The sequence below is a fragment of the Pezoporus occidentalis genome, unplaced genomic scaffold, assembly GCF_034315485.1.
Source record: "Pezoporus occidentalis ecotype Australia unplaced genomic scaffold, CSIRO_AGI_Poc_V1 ctg49, whole genome shotgun sequence".
In the NCBI taxonomy this organism is placed as follows: domain Eukaryota; kingdom Metazoa; phylum Chordata; class Aves; order Psittaciformes; family Psittacidae; genus Pezoporus; species Pezoporus occidentalis.
In genome coordinates, this window is record NW_026915824.1 from 3,303,933 (window position 1) to 3,328,786 (window position 24,854).

Below are 24,854 nucleotides of genomic sequence, written 5' to 3' on the forward strand. Positions count from 1 at the left end.
TACGTTCTAGCGAAATTCACCGCTTAGACTACAACTCCCAATAAGCACAGCAGAAAAGATACTGTACTTCATTTTGTACAAAGGTCAGCAAATATAACACGCTGATTGCGCTCGCTTGGTGAGTGACTGTATTAACATTTAGTTTTAAATGCCTCATAGAATCAGCAAATGTTCATAAAAAGTGATTGTTTGATTGAAAAATGTATTTCTTGTCCTTGCTTGTTTGAAAAATATTGTGCTTGTTTGTGAGGCTGAAAAATGTATCTATAGTGTATTGTGCTTGCAAAGTGTTAAGGTGATTTACAGAAGTACTTGAACTGATCAGTTTTTGTTGTCTGTTTTCTGCTGAAAAGATACATGTGACAGAAAAGACCCCCAAAAGCTTCCTCTGCCTTCAGGGAGCTTTTAAGACTTGGGTAGCGGCGGGGGGGAAATAGTGCAGTGGTTTCTGTGAGAAGCATCTAGAAGTTTCCCAGGTGTCTGACAGAGCTAATGCCAGCCAGATCCGAGACTGACCAGCTGCTGGCCAGGGCTGAGCCCATCAGTGATGGCAGTAGCATCTCTAGGATAATGTGTTTAAAAAGTGGGGAAAAGTTGTTGCACAGGAGCAATTTCAGCCAGAGAGAGGAGTGGAAGGAACAGCTCTGCAAACACCCAGGTCAGTGCAGAAGGAGGGGAAGGTACTCCAGGTGCTGGAGCAGAGGCTCCACTGCAGCCCATGGTGGAGCAGATAGCCGCCTGCATCCTGGGGAGGACCCCATGCCAGAGCAGGGGGGTGCCCAAAGAGGCTGTGACCCCATGGGAAGCCTGTGCTGGAGTACAGTCCTGACAGTAACTGTGGCTCATGGAGAGAAGAGCCCATGCTGGAGCAGGTTTGCTGCAGGACTGGTGCCCCTACAGGGGACCACACTTGGAGGAGTCCATTAAGAAGGACTGCACCCATGTAAGGGACACATGCTGCAGCAGTTTCTGAACTGCAGCCTGTGGGAAGGACTCGTGTTGGAGAATTTGGTTGGTCTTGATACATAAGCTGTAACTGACTTAAAACCGTTAAATCTTCTGATTCATATCTTAGAATAGAAAGAATTTTTCTATTCAGTTTCTTCAGAAGTCTGATTTGTTGAATCAGGGGAACACTGGTTTTGCTGCAGCTTTTGCAGGGAAAAGCTGCTGATGAGAAAACAGGATTTCTGGGCAAAATCAGATAAATTAATAATTTGGTTTAAGATACAGGACATTGAATTTGTCTTTGCAGTCTGAGCCACAGCTTGGATTTGAGTATCTCTAGATGACAGCGTTGTCTGCTAATTCAGGGGAGATGATCTTTAATTCAGGGGAGATTATTTTAACTTCTCAGTGAAGTACCTGGTATGTTGGTTTCATGTATACTTTTTAAGACTTCAGGTTCTTGGGATGCCTTTCTACATTCATAGCTACATAAACAAATTTTGCTCTGTGGGTTAAAAGTGCAGAAAGTTTTGCTTATTGATAACCCAGTTAACAAATACCAGATACTGCACTCTGACTGAAACACAGTGGCTTCACTCTGAAACATCCTATTCAGTAGTTTGTCCCTTACATAACAGAAAATCCACAGGAGGGAGGGGATTGCATTTGCTTTTTAGTTATTTGTCTGCAACTGTACATGCTGTTTTTCTCTAAACATGCCACAACATTTCAAAGTGTGTCCTTGGGCAGAAGATAGGAGGGCAGCATTTTGCCTTTTGGTTGCTACACACTGAGTAAGGTGGAACATCCCAGAGGTTCCTTATTGCTTGTCCTAAGCATGCTCAGTAGTCATCTGAGAGCAAGGAAGGTGAGAAGGGCAAGAGAGGACAGAGCTTTATTATTCTCCCCTCCCCTCTGCCTTGTTGTAGCTGGGAATTTGCAGTGCTGGAAGTTTCCTGAGACTATTCAGAGCCAACACCAAGGCCCAGGGTATTGTGTGGAATTTATTGCAATCTAGGAAGTTGATGAGCTTAAGAGGAATAGAAGGCAGACCTGCTTTCTAAGAACAGAACAGACAATGGAAACACAACATTATGAACTGCTGTGCTTCTGTTTCATCTTAACTTTTTTTTTTTTTCTGTTTAAGGCAAAACAAAGTCTGGCTTCTGCTATAAAAAAGCTTGGCTTTTGAGCTCAGATACCTTATGTTTGTTTTTTTTTTTTTTTTAGCTTCTTACTATATTAAAAAACTAAACCAAAACAAATATTGAGGCAGCCTCCCCTCAGCACCCTTGGTGACTCAAGGTCACACTGCAGCAAAACAGGACAGTCTGTGGAGCGATTTGATGTCAGAGGTACTCAGAATAATGCCTAGTTTTTGGAAAGCATTTGCATCTGATTCCCAGGAATGTTGTTGGTTCATCTTTTTGTTAAAGATTCTGTGACATCTTCTGTCTGCACAGATCAGTAGCATGGGTCGGCTTGATGGGAAGGTCATACTGCTGTCAGCAGCAGCACAGGGGATTGGACGAGCAGCTGCTATAGTAAGTGGGAAAATGTTTGTTCTCCTGTACCTAAGCTAGGTCTCTAAAGCTAGCTTGTCCAGAGACAGCCACACTAAGCAAGTTCTTGAATTCATAAACTGTAGATGAAGCCAGAGCTATTCATTGAAAAAAACAGGGAATAATAGAGTCATAGTACTGCATGCATTGTGCTGTTTGAATTTCTGAAAGTCTGAGGCTCCAAGTGGTGACATCAGGCAAGGATAAGGGCAAGATTCAAGAACAGCTGCAACTGCTTTTTTAACAATACACATCTGGTACTGTCTGTACCTTTAGTCCTATATCTCTGCTGCTTTGCTCTGGAAGAAGATAAGGATAGAAGGAATATTTCCTGTTATACCCTATAGTAAAACAATGATATTTTATTTACGTTAATCATTGACATAACTCTTACATGATACCGACTGCACAGCTACAGTGTTGTTCACCATGAGCAACTGTGAGAAATAATTTAGAATCAATTACTTGAACAGAATTCAACATATGTATTAACTTTCTGGCTACCTTTTAATTCCTTTTGACTAGTTCTTCCCCTGTGTCGTGGTTTAAACCCAGCCAGACAGCTTGTTCACTCACTTCCCCCCCTTCTTTCCCTCCCCCTACTCCCAGAGGGACAGAGAGGAGAATCAAAAGAATGCAACTCCCACAGGTTGAGATAAGAACAGTTTGGTAACTAAGGTATAACACAAATCACTGCTGCTACCACCAATAATAATAATGTTAAAGGAAATAAGGGAAGAAAATACAACACCTCACCACCAGCCAACCAATAACTTGCCCCCCACGCCCCAGCCCGACCAAGCACCAACCAATACCTCCTCCAACCCTGCAGACTACTCGCCCTTCCAGGTAACTCTCCATTACATCCTGGGCATGACGTGCTGTGGTATGGAATACCTCTTTGGCTAGCTTGGGTCAGGTGTCCTGTCTCTGCTTCCTCCCAGCTTCCCCTCCTCCCTGGCAGAGCATGAGGCTCACAAAGTCCTTGGTCAGGGTAAACATCACTTAGCAACAACCGAAAACATCGGTATCACCAGCACTGTTCCCAGGCTGGAAGTCAAAACACTGCACTGCACCAGCTACCAAGAAGGACAAAAATGACTGCTACTGCTGAACCCAGGACACCCTCCCATTTCATTCTTCCATAGCAGATAGAGAAGCTAGTGAGGTTATCTCAGTATCTCTGTATTGTAATCAACAAGCTGGGAAAAGCTCCTGTAAGAAGGATTTCTGGCAATCCTAGTTAGTTTCATATGCATGCAGTTAAGAATGCAGGAGACTGCTAATCTTGGCACTTCCATTAAAACACTTAGTCCAAAGGAGCAGATAATTGTAAATTTGTAAATACCCAACAAGCATGGAGGGAAGACCATTTTTGTTAAATGCCACTGTCCTTTTAAGCTGCACTTGAGACGCTTATTTTGAAGATTAGGAGCTACAGTCTGAGATGTCAGAATAACTTTGACACGGAGGTTATTTTGTTAGCATAGCTGTTGATTTATCAGTAATCACAGTGCAGAGAAAGCAGGCTTTGAGGGGCGCATCAAGAATGAGAAAGTATCTCCTGTTAAGTGCCAAAGAAAGTCATGTTTGTTTTAATATTGCTCTATTCCTATGGTTTGGTTGCAAAGTATTGTCATAAAGGTTCTATTTCTCTTTATGACTTGTGCCTTTATCTGTCAAATCCCATTTAAATCAAACAGGACAGACAATTCTAGCACTACCTGTTTGTAACAGGCTTACTAGTGTTCGTGCAGCTAATAAGGATAATAATAGTACCAGTTGTCTTAGTCTGGTTACTGTTATTATACTGTATTTATGGATTCCATAGTTTAAGGAAAAGATGTTAACTCTTGTCCTGTATCACATACAGTTACTTAGTTGTCCCCAAGATGCATGGTAGTTGAAGCCCATTACTCCCTGACATGCACTAAATGAAAAGTGAGAGATCAACTGCCTTCAGCCAACTTTGATTCAAGCCAAAAAGGAAAGGAGGAGGAAACAGAACTTATTTATGGTAAGATCTGGAATATCTAAATATAAACTGCTTCTCTTGTATTCTTCAGGCTTTTGCAAAAGAAGGAGCCAAAGTCATTGCTACAGATATCAATGAGCCTAAGCTGCAAGAGCTGGAGAAATATCCAGGTAAATGACCTACAGTAGTTGTTGGTTCAGCTCTTGCAAGTTTTGGTGTAGAATGGCTGAAATCTAACTTGAAGATAGTGCAAACTTCAAAAAAACAGAAAAGAAATAAAAGGAAAATATCCAGACTAATTCTTTAGGTGTTGGCATTGCTTTATTCTGTGATGTGGAATGGCAGAGATTCAGCATGTTAACCTACTGCAAAATCAGCAAATCAGACAGAGTATTATTCAAGGCATGCGAAATAACTTGAGTTTTTTGTGTCACAGAAGCAGCTCATTTCTGCTTCCCAGAGTGGCACCCGTTTCAGTTGTCTTTTGAGATCACTAAGCTAATTGTCAAACACAGCACTCTAAGAGGCACAGAATGCTTTTCACTCATCGCAACAGCTAACATCCAACTATACAAAAAGTAAATTTAGTGTCTTGCATTTCCATGGCACTTAGTTACAAAGGAATGCGTTAAGAGGATAGCTGCCTAGTAGAGCTTACTAAGTCTTCAGAAACTAACCCCGCAACACTAGGTAAGCATGTTCTGTTTGCACAAATGTTCAGGCCTGAAGATGACTTTCCTACTGATGTCACAGAAACATGCTGCAAGGAGCAGTTTTGCATAGTTGTGTAATCATAAGTGACACAAGTGTGCACCATCATATAAAAATAATTTTTCAGTCTTGAAATAAAAAGTAAGATGTATTTTACAACTGAAAATTCTTCCAACTTAATCTGATGGAATGAATTGGATTTAAGGAATTCCTGTTATAGGGCGACAGTCAAATATGCAAAAGCACTTTTCTCTAGCACAGCTTTTAAAGTGAACATTGGTCTCTATTGACTGGAGTTCACCACAAGCAATCCCTTTGTAACTCTTTGGGAACTTTAGGACTTTTCCAGCTTTATTCTGTGGGTGTTTAGAAAAGTGTGAAGTTTTCAACTGTGTGGGTTTTTTCCTTCTGCTGCTGTGGTCACAAGAGGTAATTTTCCATATACTCAGAGCCATTTCCATCCTTTTGACATACAATTAGTTAAGCTGTAATTCATCAAGGCTTGGCACATTGTGGTCTTTGAATTTCATCCAGGAGAAGTAATTCCAGTGCTGATGTAAATCATCAGCCTGTAGTCTTAATTGGATCGTTATACACAAATCTCTTCAAAAGTGTCTGTATCATTTAATTAAGGCATATAAAACCTGTTCAAGGACCTGTCAGTTTGGCTTCAAAAGAAAGAGGGTTTTATCAATTTCAGATCAAATTCTCCCATAATTTAGATATCACTCAGATGCTTTACAAACAGCTTTACAGTATGTCTAGAATGAGGTATGCTGGATGAGACCTCTGGAGGCCATAAACATCTTGCCTGCACTGTCCTTACAGTCCTGCCTATTGCTCAAAGTAGCTGTGGTTAGAGCAGGTTGCTCAGGGCTGTGTTGAGTCAAATTCTGAATATCTCCAAGGATGGAATTTCGTCAACAACCTCTGCAGGCCCCTGTTCTGGTGCAACTGCCCTCATGGTTTTAAAATAATAATGGTATTTAAAAACACACAGAGAGGTCCATAGCAGAAAGATGAAAGTCAACAGAAAGAAGTTGGAACATGGGGAAGTCTGACTGAATATAAGGTGTTTGGTTGTTGTGGATTTTGGTGGTGGTGTTTGTTCGGAGGTTTTTTCGTGTGTGTTTTTAAATACATGGACATGGAAGTTTATGATTATACAGATTCTGTAATTGTTCAGTTTGAGAGTATAGTGGAATTCAAGCTTATTGGAAATGTTTTTATGGTAAATGATGTTAGCTCGTCTGCTTGTGTGATGCTGTTACAACAAATTGAACCAGCTGATCTTTCTTTATTTCCCTTCGGAAATTTTAGGAAGCATGACCTGCTGTCCTGATTTAACCACTGCACTAACCTAATGATTAAATGTAGTTCTCGGTCAGTGAGTCTCCATGTTGTGGTGCACCACTGAGGGGGACTGCAACCTGTCAAGCCACTGCCTTAAATTGTAGGTGCAATCCTCAGCAGTTCAGAAAAATAAACCAATGATCCTTAGTCAAGTACAGTGAAGCAAATACCATGTTTTTCTAGGCATTCAAATACGTGTTCTGGATGTCACCAAAAAGGAGCAGATAGAAAATCTGGCCAAGGAGATTGAAAAGATTGACGTTCTCTGTAACATTGCAGGGTAACAAGCTTCTATTTGATCCTACATTTTTTTCCAATTTTCTGTCTTCCAGAAGTACTTCCTTTTACTTAAATGCATTTTATTTCTTTTGCTTTAATTCGCTTTATGCCTTTAAGACAAACTTTCATGTGTTTTCATCAAACCTGAATTTCTCATGTGTAGCCACGTTACCTAGGCCAAGACAGAATGGCTCTTGGATTTGTTGTGTTTTCCACACTCTGTGGGTGCCCAGCACTGATGGCTTTGGCCCTCCTAGCACAACGGTGAGCAAAGCTGAGGGTCTGCTAGTGCTCTGCTTTTCTTTGGTTTTGTTTAGTCCTTACTGCCAAGCATTTCTTTGCACATACTGCGTCTGCCTTGTGTCCCTGATACTCATCAGAAATACACCGTTGCTTGCTTTCTTTGAAAGAGCTCTAGTCCCTCCTTTTCAGGGTTGGAAGAGTTATCTAGTGCAAAATTATATGGGAAAATGTGCATTAAAAGGCACAAAAGTGTAAACCACAGACTAATCCAGTTCATGCACTTATTCTAGGTTTGTTCATCATGGAACCATTCTGGACTGTGAGGATCAAGACTGGAACTTCACTATGAACCTCAATGTTCGCAGCATGTATCTAATGATCAAGACATTCCTTCCAAAGGTAAGGATTGCTTGCCTGTGATTTTTTAGTCTCTGCTGCACTGTGTTTAAAGTGTGGCAGGTCTAAATTGTTGCCACTGTGACAGCACAGGATTTGAGATAAATATGCTAGTATGCAGCTTCTAAAACATTCTCTGCATTGTATAATTCTTCAAGCAGACAACCTGTCTAAAAGATGTGGTAGAGATGATACATTCAGGGGCTTGCATTATGTAATATGTAACTAAAATCCTTCAAATGCAGAGCTGCAAGGGAGCCATTGCAATACAGTGCTACCACATTCTACTATAGCACACAGCTGCACATAGTAATTGTAAATAATGTATAGTAACATGAATTTTATGGAACTCTGGAAACTATCTTATGAAGCGATTCAGTGCCACTGATGGCAACATGCTGGTTATATCAGAACAGTGTAGCAGCATGAGGGCACTTGTTGACATAGTAACTGGGTTTAGGACTACAGAAACTTGTGAACTGAATAAGGAGTTTATATTCCTGTAAATGCAAAGGCCAGATGTGGAAGCTGTGACCATGACTGGATGGTGATTACTCTTTTCAATCTTGTTCCAGTCTTTTTTGTTTGGTTTGGTTTTTGGTTTGTTGTTTTATAGAGGTTTTTAAGCTGATATCTATTTTCAGTTTTTTTTATATAACAGCTTTAGGCACCTTGGGTTTGGAATGCCTAAAAAGGTTATAACTTGAAGAAATCTAGCTACAAATCAAAGATGCTAGAGTTGTGATTTAGTCTTCTGCAAAGCTAGCATTTGAATGGGATCTGTGAGTAACTGCCTTGGTAGATGGCATAAGCAGAGTTACTACATAGTACAGCTTACTGTGGTGACAAAAGGGCAATGATTCCAAGGTGCCTATCACAGGAAAAAGTTCTTTCCTGTCATAGTCTTCACTTCTGAGATGGCTCAGAAGAACTTAGTGAGAACTTCAGATTCTGCTTTACTACTTCAGTCAGTAGATGAAAAGAGATAAGCACCCATTTGTGCTGATTAAGCTTTGCTACCCTGTGTATTCATTGCATGTAGGGCTGTTCTGTGGATTGTTATGGGCTATTGTGCTGGATCTGCAGATGACAAAACAGTCTGCATTTGAATGACTTACGTGTTCTCTTGCAGATGCTCAAACAGAAATCTGGAAATATTATAAATATGTCTTCTGTGGCATCCAGCATTAAAGGTCAGTACCTTGCTATAGTTCCTTACATAAATTTCAGAAATCATGGGACTGCAAAATAAACCTTGCACAACTTTGAAATGAGAGGGCACTGCCAATCCTGAGGAGGGATACAGTTCAAGAAAAAAGAAAGAGCACACATCAACTCATGTACACACAAGGACATGGGTGGCAAATTGCAGAAATCCTAAGATGCTTGCCTCTGAGTTTCTGAATCTGTACTGAATGTTTCATAGTATCCTTTCTACCAGTTTGTATTAAATAAAAATGAACTGCTTCCAGTGATACCTTGCTACATATGTGCTTCAGAGAAACAATGAAGAAATTACAATTACATCAGCACTGTAGCTATGCTTCCCAAAGAAGCCTGATGGTGACTAACAGATGGGTCTCTGCTGTTCCCAAATCTTTGTTGGCTTTTTTGACTACTCCCCAAACTTACACTACTGAAAGGTATTTGCTCTCATGTGTGCCTGCGTAGAATTCTGGCAGTCAGCATTTTTGTTAGCCTGTCCTTACAGAGGGACTACAGGTGCTACAGGAAATGCTGGGGCCCAGCAGCAGGTGCATATTGAACAAACTTGGTTCTCTTTTTCTTTTTTTAACATGTTTCTACACTGCCTTCACACTGACCTTCTGTTAGGAGTTGTGAACAGATGTGTATATAGTACTTCAAAGGCAGCAGTTATTGGTCTAACAAAGTCTGTGGCTGCTGATTTCATTGAACAAGGCATCAGATGCAACTGCGTGTGTCCTGGTAAGTGTTCATACACTATTTTGTAAAGTGGGAGCAGATTCTAGAAGGCCCAGTTTACTTTGACATTATTAACAAAGAATAAACTTGCAAGTGGCAACTAAAGTTACCAACAACGGAAAGGTACAGGACCTGCTGGAACATTTGAGATTTAAAATACAGAAGTTGTTACTTTTGTAGTTAAGCTGTATGTTTAATCTGTTAACCCAGCACATACACATTATATATGCATTGCATACTACTTGAATGTTTATTTTCAAATATACACTCTAGGAAGACAGGAACAGGCAAGGGCTACTAACAGGGTAGCCATGGTTTAACCATTGGAAAAGTACTGAATCTGTTTCTCAAAGTCCTGACTTCTCTCGAAATTTAGAATCCTATGCTACATTTATAGTTTTGCAGTCCTGAATTGTATTACAAAGTTACATGTAAGTGTTAAGACATACAGATAGAATCATGGAATAGTTAGGGTTGGAAAGGACCTTAAGGTCCCAAATCCCTGCCATGGGCAGGGATGCTAACACTAGACCATGTTGCCCAAGGCTCTGTCCAGACTGGCCTTGAACGCTGCCAGGAATGGAGCATTCACCACTTCTTTGGGCAACCTGTTCCAGCACCTCGCCACCCTCACAGTAAAGAACTTCTTCCTTATATCTAACCTGAACTTCCCCTGTTGAAGTTTAAACCCATTGCCCCTTGTCTATCACTACAGTCCCTGAAGAAGGGTCCCTCTCTGGCACCCCTGTAGGCCCCCTTCAGATACTGGAAGGCTGCGATGAGGTCTCCATGCAGCCTTCTCCAGGCTGAACAGCCCAAACTTTCTCAGCCTGTCTTAATATGGGAGGTGCTCCAGCCTCCGATCATCCTTATGGCCAGTTGGCTGGATAGATCCTATGGCCAACTGGTTCTCGATAGAACCACTGAACAGCATTTTTTGTCATGATTGCTGATGAAGGTGACTTTTAACACTGAATTTAAAATTTTGCATAGGAACTGTTGACACTCCATCTTTACAGGAAAGAATCCAAGCCCGGCCTAACCCAGAACAGGTGTGTACATACATTTAACTCCCTTTAAATATACATACGTAGTGGTACTTTGCCCATTTTCAGGAATGTCCCCTATTTCAGATATCAGTGATAACAGCAGTGTTTCCTTTGATAGTTTGGTCAGTTTGTACTCAAGCCAGAAGTCTTAATGTGTTAGAAGGTTACTATTGCTTAGTGAATACAGAGGGTCTGTCATCTATGGAAGCATCTGCAACCATTGGTTACAGCATCTGTTGCAAAGGTAGAAGATATTTTCTACTGGGGCATGTGGCAGCCACAGACTACTGCAAAACCATAATAGAAAGGGCATCCTGGCTATGCATGTCAAAACTGTTTGGAATGCTTACCCATACTGACTAGATAACTGTGAGCCCTCATTTGAAAGGTCTGGGAGTACCTACCATCAAAGGAAGAACTGACTTACACTGGCTTTACTCTGGAACCAGAGATTCAGGTCCAGTCTCCTACTGTTTTTAAATCTGAAATTCATACCAGTGTTAATGTTTAATTTCTTTGTCTAGCATAAATTCCCTACTCAGTGTACTAAAAGAATGTGTGTCTTACGGCTTATTCCAGTATTGCTTTATACATGTCAGATTAAAATAATTGGTTTTCATTTTTGATATACCAAATGCTCCTGTGTATATAGGCATTGAAAGACTTTCTAGCCAGACAGAGGACTGGTAGGATGGCTACTGCTGAAGAAGTGGCCCATCTCTTTGTGTACTTGGCCTCTGATGAAGTAAGTATGAACAATAAAATTTCCTTGTCACAGAATCCTGTGCTACTTTGCTGTTTCACAATAGAGAGAAGTTGCTTTAGGAGAATTTACATTGTCTTTAAGATGGATTATTAAAAAAACAACAAACAAAACAAACAAAAACAAAAGCCCACAATATTTTACTGAGTTCAACCTGTAATGCAAGAAGTACTCTAAACGTTGACAGTGATTGATAAGGCATTAGGTGTTTCTTACTGTAGGCTGGTGGTTTGATATCATCCAAGCAAATTGACTGACCCCAGATCATCCTGAATGGTACGAGAAATAGGCTTGTCTTCTTTTCCACATTTGTACCAAGGCTAGATCATGTTTTAAGGAGGTAGAATTAGTAATCATCACTTACCTTCACTATTCAAGAGCAAATTCAAATTCACTATTCAAAGAGCATTGAACTGCTGGCCATTTTAGCTGAAAGGGCTAATGCTCAGAGTGAATTTACCCTTTCAGCATAAGAAAAACCACAGACTCACTGAGGTTGTTATACACCAAACTCTTAATGACCACTGCAAGTGCTACCAATATTAATGAGCATGTATCAAGGTAATTTTGGATGCTATAAATTTACTGTGAAGCTAAAACTGGGCTGGATTCATCTGGGCTTGTCCAGCAGTCCCACTGAGCATTAACACAATATTTTAATGGAATTAACGCTGTCTTAATGTTGCTATCTCTCAGTAATCTGTTTCCCATTTTCATCTTGGTTTTATTGTTCCTGTAAAGCTACTAATTTTTTTGAGTCTGGTCATAGGGTTTTCAACCATATGTGGACAGAATTCCAGTTTTCCAGTATATTCTGTATGCTTCAGTACTGACATACAGAAGAATACCAACAGCTTAGTTGCTTACCTCACAATCTGCCTGATTCAACTTTTCAGTTACGTGTCCTTGTAATTATTGGCTGACCTGATCAGATTCTGCCAAGCTAAAGAGCTAATAACATCATAGTGTGATGTATTATTCCTGCAGGTAAGAAATCTATAGTCTAGTTCATGTGAATATTGCTTCTAATAAGTTTTTTGATGCACTCCCCCGAGTTAGCCAAAAGGCTTCCATTTCTAAGTGTGTTTGTATTCTATTTGTTCAGGTATTTTTGTAAAACAAAACAAAAAATGCTTGTATAAAAAGAATGCCAGGGTGATTGTTTTTTGGTTGGTTTTTTTTTTTTCTTAAAGGAAGAAGAGTTTTCCCGTAATTAATAGCCATAAAAAATTGGTTACAATTGTTATTTGTTATGCAATTTCAGTCTGCCTATGTGACCGGTAATGAACTAATCATTGATGGAGGATGGAGCTTGTGATTGACCCTACTTGCAAATGGAAATTCATACCATGAAAGGCAAAAAGTGAGGATTGTGTTTCTCAGATAAGATAGCTGGCAGAGATTTAGATCACCCATATGATGTCCTTCAAAACAAATTTGGTACATTTTTACTGTTAGATGTTCTCTTTCTAGGTTGGTCTTACTGATTAACTTTTCCCTAAATAGTGAAATACTGGAGTAAAACATACTTCATGTGGCTTCAATTTCTGGTAACTCCAAGAACATGAGAGAATAGCAATTTAACATGTAAGATTTCAGAAGGCAAAGAATATTATTAAAGGTACAAAATCTGAATTGTGCTTTAAGCAAATCTGAGCAAAAGTAATTAAATATTACCTTTATTTTATCATCCTCCAAAGTATCTGGAAGCTAAACATTCACAATTAGATTTCCTACTAGCATTGACAGACTGTCCTGAGAAAATGGAACAACTAGTATTAAATCATCTAAATGGATCCTGATCCTGAACTAAGTGTGGTTTAAACAGAAGAAGCAGATATAATAGCAAATTCGAAGATATGAACATTTGAATAATTTTGTTACTGGTAATAAATGTTTCTGTATTAGAGAACATACTAATTGCAAATTTCATTTGAAAGCAGATTCTGCCTTGCAAATTACAAAGTAAATTCTTTCTTCTCTGTACTATCATTAGCAAAATGGTTTAGAACTATAATAGCTGTAGAAAAGCACTCTGAATTGTTGAAAAGAATATCTAATGCCTGAGAACACTTACAGATCCAAAGTGGGCAGTGCAAGACAGTCACACACTGTAGATACATGGTGTATGGGTGCATGAAACTTCCTGTGTATACAGCAGAGGGTCACTGTACATGCACAGCTGTGCAACTGCTGTATCCATTTCCCAGATCCTAGGCAAGTTAGATTTTTGAAATCTGGAAAAGCAGTAGCACAAAAAGCAGGATTGGCTTGTTGGATTGGCCCCTTTGTGAAGTTTGGGAGGGATTTTTGTTTAAGCACATAACTACTTCATGAAGACCATGCTGTTTTCTTGAAGTAGAAATGATGGAGAGGAGCCTGCTCTAAAGCTTAAGACTAAAGCTTGCAAAATGTAGAAAGCATTAAAATCATAATGTAGTTCTACAATCACTTAGAAAGCACATTAACTAGTAAAGAAGAGGTCTTAGTGGGAGAAATGGCGATCAGAACTGTTTCATTAATGGTATAGATCTCTCCTAAATTGGTCTTGGAAGTATCATTACTATATTTTGTTTGGGTTTTTTTATCCTTCCATGTACAAAAAGTACTATGCAAGGACATCACTCTAGTAGGCATGGATAGGGCTATGTGTGTGAGAATTGTGCTTACATACACAGGTGGATCTCCATCAATATGCTTAGACTTCTGGCACACAAGCAAAAGGAGTGGATTTTACAACTCTAGATAGAGCAGATATATTCCTCTTCAAAAAGATGTATTGATATTGGACAAATGTTGTCAAATCCTTATGCTAGGTGCTAGGCTTTGTATTCTATTGCTTGATTGTCAAATATCAGTATAGTTCATGGTAAAACACAAGGCTGTTTCTCTGAAAAGCACTGTTTCTACAAGAATGTGTGTGTTTTTATTGTGATAGCACATGGTAGCTTTGATTTATGAATCAGAAACCTATTAACAGAAAGTCTCATATTCTGGGGAAAAAGCCATAAATCCTGACCCAGAGATCTAAGGCACTTGATAACCTGAATTCAAAAACTATTTGTTTTGCTAACATACTATTAAAATGGACATGAATGACATAGGCTGGCTGTCTATAAATAAGGTTACTTTAACAGAAATTGGATGCAGCCCCATTTATCTAGTTTGTGAATGAATCTGTATGTAATTTCATATATATTCATATATTTTAAATACATATATATGTGGCGGAGGAATTAAAGAATAAACATACTGAGTGTGATTAATCAGTAATCAGAAAGCACTGGGCGAAACGTTCAGTATTTTGTGCGTGTTTCTGTAACAACTGCCATGTTTTTAAAATTATTAAGATTTTCAGTATTAACTGAAACATTAATAAAAATTATTTGATTTCAAAGATGATGGAACATGTCTAGCTAAAATCAGACTTCTTATTTTAGTATCTTAAGTAAATATAACATTTACAAATGAGACAGTATTGTGGATGTTGGCTTCCTAAGGTTCATTTTTGGCTTAACTTTCACCCTTAATCATGGTTGGAAGTATTCTGATCTTGTGTAGTTTGTTTAGGGGGGGTTTGAGTACCCGGTATTTCAAAAGAAGACCCTGCCAGCCAAGCAAGATTGAGCTGAGGCAGAAATCCAAAGTTATCCAAACTGGTTCCACTAATGTTCACTGACATAAATTCAAATGTTAAGTTCAGGCTGGCAGGATACCATTTTAATGGTTTTGGGGTTTTATATGAAGGTCAAAGTTCCTCCTCTATAGTAGGTGTTTTCAGACTTACCTTGAAAAGAGAATCCTCCCACTGCAGTAACACAGGAAACTTGCATTGTGTATTCTGGAAATATAATTAAGAATCTCAGAGAAAATGCATTATACTTGTTGCATATTGAACTTCATTAACATTTCTAAGTTCACTGGCGACTGTAACACACAGATGCTACTCAGGAAATGCTGCTTTTGTCAAAGAATTCCTTCGATAAAAGGAGATGCCATTTGCTTTTTATGTTGCACTAAAAGCACAGGGATACGGATTTTCGGTGGTAGTGGAGAAGCTGGTGGACCAGGAAAAAAAAGAAAATGGGCGGATATTGCTCTCATTTGCCTTACTAGGAAAGTTCTTCATGGATGTATTAACAGCTACAACGCTGAAATGCGTCCAGCAGACTTGCTGGAATTATTAAAGGAGAAGGCTTCTTGATGCTCTTGTGACCTCTTAATTCCCTGGTCTGTTTTAATGCAAATGGGTAATTATTTTTTTTCCTTACACTCCAGTGATAATAGAGGAATTTTTTTACTTTTCATTTTGTAGGTCTTTTGGGAGGGGTGAGGGGGGAAGAGACTTCCCTGATTCAGAGTCCATTTTAACATTTTAACTGATCAAAACCCAGTGCTTCTTTCTCTCAGTGGACTTCACTCTGTGTAATAGTACTAGGAGCAAAATAGCAGCATGTTGCATTTGAATCTCCTTTCATATAAACCACAGAATGTTTTGGGTTGGAAGGGACCTTAAAGCTCATCCAGTTCCAACACCCACCTGCCATGGGCAGGGACACCTTCCATTAGATCAAGTTGTGCAAAGCCCCATCCAACCTGGCCTTGAACACTGCCAGGGCTGGTGCTGCCACAGCTTCTCTGGGCAACCTGTGTCAATGCCTCACCACCCTCACAATGAAGAACTTTTTGCTAGTATCTCATCTAAATCTACCCAGTGTAGTTTGCAAAATGAGGTTGTGAGAGTAGGTCTGTCTCATTCCCTCACATGCATGTACGGATAAGGTGGACACACTTTATGATTATTTAAGAAGGAGAAATACTTGCATTTCTTGACGTTGGTTTGGTTTTTTTGGTCTCCTGCCTTCCCTAGCGCAACTTTTTTCTGCATGTACCCAGAGCAGAATCAGCTAGAGATCCTTACGCTTCCATTGCACCTCAGCTCCAGCTGCAGCATTGTGGTCTGAGTAACAGGACTGTGCGTGGCTTCTGCCACGGGAAAGGCAGCGTAGAACACAACCTTCTTAATGCCCGCAGCTTGCAGGGAAATTACATGTGAAGCGGAGGCTATGTGAGACACACAAACCTACTTCTTTCTGATCCGTTGTCCTCCGGGACACTGTGGGGTTAGGAGATAGCAGGTCACGGCGCCAAAGGCCACGAAGGCGCCAGGAGGAGGCTTTCGCCGCGGCCTAGTGAAGCCGCGGCGTTGGAGGAGGGCCTGGCTCCAGCAGCAGCAGGGAGGAGGAGCCGGAGCCGGCACAACGGTGCCGCTTGCCGCAGGGTGCGGGATACCTCCAAATCCCCCCGGCGCTGCGGGACCAGCCCTGGCAGAGCTGCACGGCGACCGACCCCTTTCCTGGCATCCCGCCATTCCCCAGGGAAGTCCTCTGCCCCTCTGCATCGCCATCGGTGCTGCTGGAGGCAGCAGGAGAGGTAAGGCGGGGGGCTGCGCAGGGAGGCGGGAAGCAGGGTGTATCAGGTGTATCACTTACCTCTTTGTGGGCGATGGTGTGTGGTTTGGGTTTCTCTTGTTTGTTTTTTTTTTTAATTATTATTATGAATGTTAGTTGCTCTGACAGTATTTGTGATATTTTACTTGTATCCTTGTCTGTACTGTGTGTGTACAGAGCAGAATGTTCGGGTTGTTCAGCCTGGGGAAGAGAAGACCCCGGGGAGACATTATTGTGTTCTTTCAGTACTTAAAAGGGGACTATAAAAGAACTGGGGAGAGACTTTTTAGCCTCTTGTGATGAGGTGTAATGGTTTTAAACTAAAAGAGAGAAGATTGAGGGTGGATGTGAGGAAGAAATTCTTTATGACTGTGGTAAAACACTGCCACAGGTTGCCCAGGGAGGTGGTGGATGCACCATCCCTGGAGACGTTCAGGGCCGGGGTGGATGTGGGTCTGGGCAACCTGATCTAGCTCATTGCAGGGGGGTTGAACTGGATGACCTTTGAAGGTCCGTTCCAACCCTGTTATATGATTCTATGACAAGTAACCAGGGCAATAGAGCTAATAATACAGCCATCTGCACATGGCCCCTGACAGCTATTTCTTCAGCTCTCCCTCTCTTTCCTCCTCCCTACCCATTAAAAAAAATAAAATGAAAAGCTCTAATATAAACCTTTCTAGTTTCAAAATAAGGAAAGTATATTTTACAGGGAGGTACTAAAATAAGCCTCTTACTGGCTGGTTTCCATGGTGCAGACCTTAATCTTGTGGTATGAATTCTACTCCATGATTTCTCAATCACTGATTTTTGTCTGCATAGGGGTGAAAGTTTGAAAACAAAAAAAAAAAAACAAACAAACAAAAAAAACCCACCACAAAACAAACCACAACCAAATGAACACCAAACCCCATGACTACTAGCTACTCACTCTGGTCTCATTAATCCAACCAGCTGTTGCTTGAAAGTAGCAGTATCAAGAACCTAAGAGGGTGAAGATGTGGTGCAAAACAGTCAAGGGCAGCACACACACTGTCAGACCCCTCATTCACACCTTGAAACTATTCCTGCTAAGTGGAACATCGAATATCCTTGCTTAATCAAATACGCTACTCTGAGCTATGCATTTAGGACCTGAAGCTGTTGAGGTGGACTTCAGCTTCTCAGAAGTATTAATGTTTTTTCTGTCAACTGTGTGATCTCAAGAACTGGGATGTTGCCCATACACAGCTGGATGGAGAACGATATCCTTCTGTCCCTTCTGTCCCTTACCCACACACTCTTCAGAATGACAAAATTAAGTACATATACCCTGAGGAAATGGTAGGTGGAAAGAAGGAGGGAGGCACTGGTATGTTGCTCATACTTTCTATTTCAGTTAGTATACTGGCATTCATGGATTCCCAGCCCCAGTAAAAGGATTAACAATCCCCTGGGGGGGGTGGGGGGGATATATCAGTTAGTTAAAAAAACTTCAAGACCACAACTGGTTCCACAGGAAGTAATTGAAAATATAAAAAAGTACTGGAGTTGGAACAAACGAACATTTAAAAAGGAAAGAAAACAAAACTATTACCTTAGAAGACATGGAAAGTGTTTGCCTATGGCTCGGTAATCTTCCTCTGTGCCTTGGCCATGTCTCAAGCCAATTTAATATCAGAACAGCTCAAACAGAACCACCCCGGTGTTACAATAGCCTCTGTCTTTGCTCATGGCACCAATTGTTCTCAAATATGAAGCACGTAATTATAAACTGAAGGCTTGATAATTGTGAGAATTGGCTCTCTGGCTTGCTCCCAGCAATCTAGCAAGGAAGGAATATCTTGACCCAGAAGTTCTGCTTAACTTGATCAGTGTTTCTATGGCCAGAGCAACGTAAAAGACTTCCAAAAAATGCCATTAGCACTGAAATGTAGTTAGAGAATATATGCACACCTTTACTGTCTGTGACTTTTGCTTACCTGCACCTGTGAAACTACAGTAAACATTCACACAAAAGCAATTCCAACACACAGAACAGTGCACAGTGTCTCTTGTTAACATCTATGGGACAAGAAATAGATCGGTTAGACTAAGTACAATGACAGTTACCCACAAACAACTCGGAACTTATCTCTTACTGTTAGAAGTATCTCCATGAGATATAAGCAGTAAGAAGGAGCCATGTGTTACTAGCTTCATCTGATTATAGAGTGCAAGTTGTGCATAGGAATGATCTTCATTCAAAGAGGCATCTTCTCTTTAGATATGCAGTCAGCGTGTTTGTGAATAATCGCATCTAACAGAAGCATGTTCTTGAAAATTCCCCTGAAAATCAAGCTGGATCTGGTCAGGTTTAAGTTACAGAAAAAGCGTCCCCTTGTGTGTGTGCTTTAGAAACCACAGTTGTTGCTCTTAGCTTTATGCAATGGTTGCTTGCAGTGCCATGCACACAGAGACTCTGACACTTTCAGAACTAATGGTCGTGGTATGTGGAGTTGACAGCAAATAACCCTTATGTTGCACTAATAGGAGGTACAAATATATATGTATATATGTGTGCATTTATATATGTATATACACATAACAGCCATTCTTTTAAGGAGGAAATAACAGGTTAGTACAGATCACTGTGATTCTGCAACTCAGACTTTTTAATTCAACTTTTTTAGTGCTTCACTTTGTAACTTTAATACTGTTCTGTTAGTTCCTGTCTCGTTGTTATATATAGCATACACAGGTATGCAAAAACCATTAAATTCCAAATACCTGATCTATGGGGAAGGAGGGAAAATCACTGAGAAACCTTTGATATGGAAAATAGCATTACTTGCTTCTCTCTAACTTTTCTATCTTTGTTGCTTTCCTTAGGTTTGCAACAATGGTAAAGGAGGATACTGTAAAAGACAATGAAGATTTTGAGCCATCAGTATGTGAGAGAAATGGCATGATTCCCTTGCATAAGCAAAGTGAGGTAATTAATTAGGGTCTCAAAGTACAATTTCAGTCAGAGGGAACTTTGTTTTCCTTTCCTTTTTCTTTCTACGTACATTAAAATCCGTACATTGGAAGGGAGCACAGAGAGAAACCTTCTCAGCAGGAATTTGTTGCAATTAACAAATGTTCAGGTTTTTTAAGTCTGTGGTATATTCGATTGCTGGAAATCAGTGGTTGCAATTTCAGCTTTAAGTGGCAAATGCATCAGCTTATATTTTACAATCAGCTATTTAAGAGAATTTTTTGGACTTAAAATTGCTTCTTTGCTTTCAAATTGTGCCTATCAGTCCACTTGCTGAAAGTTGTTCCTGCATGTCTTCCTTATCTAAGAAAAATAAACACCTCCGCCAGTTTTAAACTTCTATAGGCATAATTTCAGTGTTCTTGGAAACTTCTGTGGCTTTGAAAAAGATTTGCTGTAAATGCAAGGAAGAATAAAGTTCTTAACTTAAAAGGCATTTCAGAGCAAACATATAGTATTGACTGTAAAGGTAAGTACTGTATGGTGTGTCTTTATACACACCGGTAGCTGGCAATCACAGGGTAGGTAAACAAGTAAATGCTGAAAGCTCACAAGATTTGTGTTCCAACTGTGACTCTGAGTAAGGGATATATATATATATCTAGAGACAGACAGGCAAGACAGAAAAAATTAATTGGAAATGTGGAACTGTGTTACTGGAGGAGGGCCAAACCACAGTATAGGCAAGAATTTCATGTCCGTGCTGTGACAGTGAGACGACATGAAGGTGAATAATCATAGGAGAAGGCAGATGATTAACTTGTCAAAAATAAGAACCCTAAAAATGAAGTGAGACACATATCCAAAAATGGTAAAAAAGCGCTTTGGCTATGAAGATGGATAAGTAGATGAATCACTGTAAGAGAACAGCTTCAAGGAAACATTCTTCAAGGAAATAACTCCTAGGGCAGTATTTCTTCATCTCTACCTTGACTTACCAGTTTGACACTTCCAGCAATGGATCATGTAAGTAATGCTTGCACTGGACAGCTGCTCTGTTTCTTTCATCTCTAATCATAAGTAGTTTTGTTATTTTGGTTCAAGGCTTTGCAACAGAAATTATTTAGGAGTTATATTAAAGACGCTGTCTCACTAGAATGATGCTTATCATTAACTATATTGTGAAATCTAGACTGGAAGTGGAACCTTATCAAATTGTTTAAAATATTAACAAATATTTAGCTTGTATACAAGTCAACCTGAACTTGGCCTGTTAATATTGTTTCTTCATCAAATATGAACAGCTGCTATTTGTACTGGGACAGGAGTCCTGTCAGTTGCAGATAAAAAGGCAGATGTCCCAGAGTATTTCACATGGAGTTCTTTTTGGCATGCAAAAACAAACACATCACCAAAAATCAGAAAAATACTACAAAGTTGGACCATTCCTACGGCAATAGTTAAAAGGCTGTGGTATATTGGATTGCTGGAAATTAGTGGCTGCAATTTCAGCTTGAAGTGGAACTAATTAACTAATGTAATCTGTAGACAGTGTGGAATTCATGAATCATAGCTGATTTCAGGTCTTGTACACTGCTTCAGGTATATACAGTGCTGTTTCTGAGAGAGTCTCATTCTTTTCCTTCAGGAGGGACCAGCAGTAGATGCCAAAGGTACTGGTGGGAATATACAAACAGAAGAAACTGCTCTCTTGAATCACAGTGGTCAGCAACCTCTGGAACCAAAGTCAGGGTCTTCAATACCTGCAAGAACATGGAGCCAAATATTTACATGTCCTCCTCAAGGTTTACTGTCCCGAACAGTGACAAATGGTATGTACCAGAGTCTAGTTAAAACAAAAAATGACAAATGAAAATACTGATTTCTCTGGATGTGATAATATTTGTCCATTGTCCTTGAAAATAACAAAGGGAAATAGCTATGGTTTACATATTTTACTTTTGTTTCAATGTTTTAGCAGGAAAAAAAAAAACCAAATCAGGTGAAACAAAGGTTTGAATGTGTATTTTTTGTTCCTCCATCCTCTCTTGTGTGTTTAGCATGACAGGTGTGTTTTTGCATTGCAAATTGTTTTAATCAGAAGAAAGACCTTCCAATTCTCATCTTGGTAGTTTGTTTTGGTGTGGGAGCATCAGGATGATTATAAACACAGTAGGATTTTTGTCACACTAGATGGCTTTTTGTTGAATTAAGGCAACAAATATGAGACTTGGCAGAGATAACTTCTTTTGTTCCTTAATACTGTAGGTGTGTAAAGCCAAGAATCCTCCTAACTACATGGAAAACTAACCCATTCTGTTTAAGATGTGCCCTACACTGAAGGCTCACGGAAGAGAATGCCTGGATAACCAGTTATTTAAGACTTTTCCTAACAAAAGACACTTCCTTCTTACTGCAGTTTTGAAGTAGCCAAAGACATGCAAAGGCAAGATAAGTTAGTGAAAGTCTTTGCTTTAAGTTCAGGACCTGTTAAGTGCTTTCCACAGTGGCCCCTCACTCAGTACTTTCTGGTCCCTAATGATGTTCCTAGTACCATTTTTTAAAGTATCTTAGCATCTATAAAATCAGAACATCAGTTTAGGGAGCATCAAAGATGAATTAATCATATTGTTATGATTAAGCTAATTTTAAGTGATTTTATTTTTGAAAGTCAGGGTACTGTTTTCATTAGTAGAAAAACAAAAGTGGTCTAATAGCAAACAAAGTCATCCCTGAGAAATGACTAAATATGAATATTTATTGTTTTGTTCCAGTTGCAGTCGTGGTCCTGGTTTGGGCTGTGGTTTGGTCCATCACTGGGGCTGAGTGTCTCCCAGGTGGAAATCTGTTTGGAATTCTGTTTCTTTATTTTTTTGCTGTCATCGGAGGGAAAATTTTTGGATTCATCAAAATACGAACTCTACCCCCTCTCCCTGCTCTTCTGGGTAAGATATCCTTCCTTCATTTCTTCCTACCAATTTGAGTGATTTAAACTGTCAAGTAGAACCTGCATGCTAGGTATGTTTGGATTGGGAGTAAACAAACTGTGTCATACTCAAAATCTGTAGCTTTTCCAAGTGACTTTTATCTGGTCTTCTCTGAGAAGGTGCAAAATTCCCCAACCTGTCTCAGGTGAAATTGCCTGTATGTTACTAAGGCTCTCTTTCTAATTCTTTGGGGACCAGAGAACTGTATACCTACAGATTCTAAGATTATTTTCCTTCAGTCTCCTCTGTCACAGTTACTTAAAATTTGGGTTTAATGTTACCAAAAAGGATTCTTACTTGAGACCTGCTATTATGGTAGAATAATTAATTTGTAAGGAAATCATTGCTGAGCAATTTTGCATGTATCTTGTACAATGAAAGTGATTTCCAGAGAAAACACTACAAGAATTCCCTATTACTGGTAGTCCAAAGCAATTCCTTTCTCCTTTCTTTATCTCAAAATAACTGAAACCTGAGAAAATAAAACTGACCACAAGGAGTAATTCTTTTGAAGAGAGTTATTTTGAATCAATCGTAACATTTTTTTCATATACACATCTTATTTTACATAAAAATACAAAATAGAAAATGATGTTAATTCTGGCATCATCAGAACCTTTTCAGACTCCCTTCCTAAAGGAGGTTTTGGTTAGACCAGTACAACGTTGTGAAGTGCTGCAATGTCAATGAAGCTGAAAAATGAAGCTCCAGGTTCTTCTCACCATCTGTATACTACCCCCTTACCATGCTTAGTGCATTAACGAGTAAAGCTGTTGACAGTAAAATTTCATGGCACAGTAGGCTACAAATACCTGCCTGCAGTGCACAGGTGAGATTTTATAACCTGCATAGCTGGTGTTGCGCTTCCCACAGTAGCACTGCTTACAGAAGGGCTCGACATCATCATATACAGCTCTGTCCAGGTAGAATGTGTGTTCTTGCACTGCTTAGTTTCATAAGTGAGAATAAATTCAAATGAGAGGGAGGGAAGTTTTGCCTGTTGCATATCTGCCTGCAATGACACGAATACAGAACGTAACACACAGGGATTCTGCCCTTTCTTGGTAAACAAAGAGGAAAAAAAAGGTAAAACAAAAAAAAAAGATCTGACCGTTTGGATTCTGCTTTTTTTTAAATTAAATCTGCATCTAAAAATTATGAGTTGAGCATGAAACTGCTTGTCAGACGAGTAATCCTGAGCAACAGAAACTTAAACACGACAGCACACGTCTGTTGAGTTGCTTAGGACAGAGTTCATCATTCAGATCCCCAGTCTTTGAGGAAAAATGAAATCTGTAAGTCAGAGGAAAAGATGAACAATGTCTTTGAATACTCTCTTTCACACTGGTAATACAATTCTTATGTGCCTTTAATCCACTTCTGCTAGGTGCAGCTGAGTGTAATGTGGATGGCTGAGCACTTAAGCACATTATAGTGAGCCTCTGTCTCAGGAAGAAATGGAGTGAAATTGCTACTGAAACAGTCACCTAGTATATTTTAGGTACACATTGCAGAGATGTTTCTGTAGCAGGCAACATGGAGCAGAACAGTGAAGATATCCATTGAGGTGGTTTTTTTTTATTTGTTGGGTAGATTTCTAGATCAGGGTAGCTCCAGTGATTTGGACCTCATGCAAACATTGCAAAGAGCATGTGATCATTATGTGCTAGCCTGATATAACTGTCATGAGGCACATTAGTTATGCCATTTTTTTTCCTGGGAGGTGGTAGAAAGAACGATGTCCAAAAATTTAGTAAGTTCCGGGACAAATCAAGTCCACAGCCAAGGCTCACACCAAGCTGGGACCAACCTGAGCAGTGTTTACTTTTCATCTTTTTTTGTTTCCTGTTTCAAATTTATGACACAAAAATGTATGTTTGAATCATCAGGCTCTACAAGATTCTCTGCAGATCTACATTTCAAGTCAAACTTCCCTGTGCTTTTCCGTGTCTTTCCAGAACCACAGTTCCAGTAGCTTTGCAGGAAGTCTGATTAGGTAGCTTTGCTAATACTTGCAAAAAGTTGGATCTTACAAGTAGCTGAAGTAGAAGATAAGACCAAGTTCCTGATTTTTTCCCCCTCTTTGCATAAAAGTCATATTGCCAGAGACTTTTAAAATGTCTGTTAGCTGTTTTAGATTGTATTTCCCAATGAACTCAGCATTACAGTTCCTCTGATACCTGCATTTCTTACACCTAAGAGGATTTTTAATGACTTCCAACTTCTGAGGTAAATACACAGTATTAGACAATCTTC

At 39.7% G+C, this 24,854-nt stretch overlaps 2 protein-coding genes and 1 long non-coding RNA gene across 4 annotated transcripts in view; 2 read left to right on the forward strand and 1 right to left on the reverse strand.

Annotated features, from left to right (window-relative positions):
• BDH2 (3-hydroxybutyrate dehydrogenase 2) lies at positions 1-15,425 on the forward strand. The gene is made up of 10 exons (XM_062636714.1): positions 1-118; positions 2,412-2,492; positions 4,577-4,655; positions 6,733-6,829; positions 7,362-7,470; positions 8,600-8,660; positions 9,301-9,414; positions 10,405-10,463; positions 11,113-11,205; positions 12,488-15,425. Exons 2-10 carry the CDS (start codon positions 2,421-2,423, stop codon positions 12,539-12,541), a joined length of 738 nt encoding a protein of 245 aa, XP_062492698.1. The 5' UTR covers positions 1-118; positions 2,412-2,420; the 3' UTR covers positions 12,542-15,425.
• The window catches only part of LOC134173055 (uncharacterized), a 314,635-nt gene that overhangs the window by 82,861 nt on the left and 206,920 nt on the right, over positions 1-24,854 (reverse strand). The window lies entirely within an intron of this gene.
• LOC134173041 (sodium/hydrogen exchanger 9B2-like) overlaps positions 10,443-24,854 on the forward strand; it is a 27,819-nt gene continuing 13,407 nt past the window's right edge. The window contains exons 1-5 of one of the 2 annotated variants that reach the window (XM_062636712.1): positions 10,443-10,463; positions 11,113-11,205; positions 19,524-19,626; positions 21,260-21,443; positions 22,386-22,556. In XM_062636712.1, the coding sequence (XP_062492696.1) occupies positions 11,201-11,205; positions 19,524-19,626; positions 21,260-21,443; positions 22,386-22,556 (463 nt within the window). In that variant the 5' untranslated portion in view covers positions 10,443-10,463; positions 11,113-11,200. Of the gene's footprint in view, positions 10,464-11,112; positions 11,206-16,410; positions 16,657-19,523; positions 19,627-21,259; positions 21,444-22,385; positions 22,557-24,854 lie in introns of those variants that run through there. The other variant, XM_062636713.1, reaches the window with a different exon arrangement.

Excerpts from the sequence above, each read along its gene's own strand:
- BDH2 (XM_062636714.1), top strand. The coding sequence starts at position 2,421 with ATGGGTCGGCTTGATGGGAAGGTCATACTGCTGTCAGCAGCAGCACAG. Across the intron at positions 6,830-7,361 it reads GTTCTCTGTAACATTGCAGG|GTTTGTTCATCATGGAACCA; the intron begins GTAACAAGCTTC and ends CACTTATTCTAG. Across the intron at positions 11,206-12,487 it reads TGTACTTGGCCTCTGATGAA|TCTGCCTATGTGACCGGTAA; the intron begins GTAAGTATGAAC and ends ATGCAATTTCAG.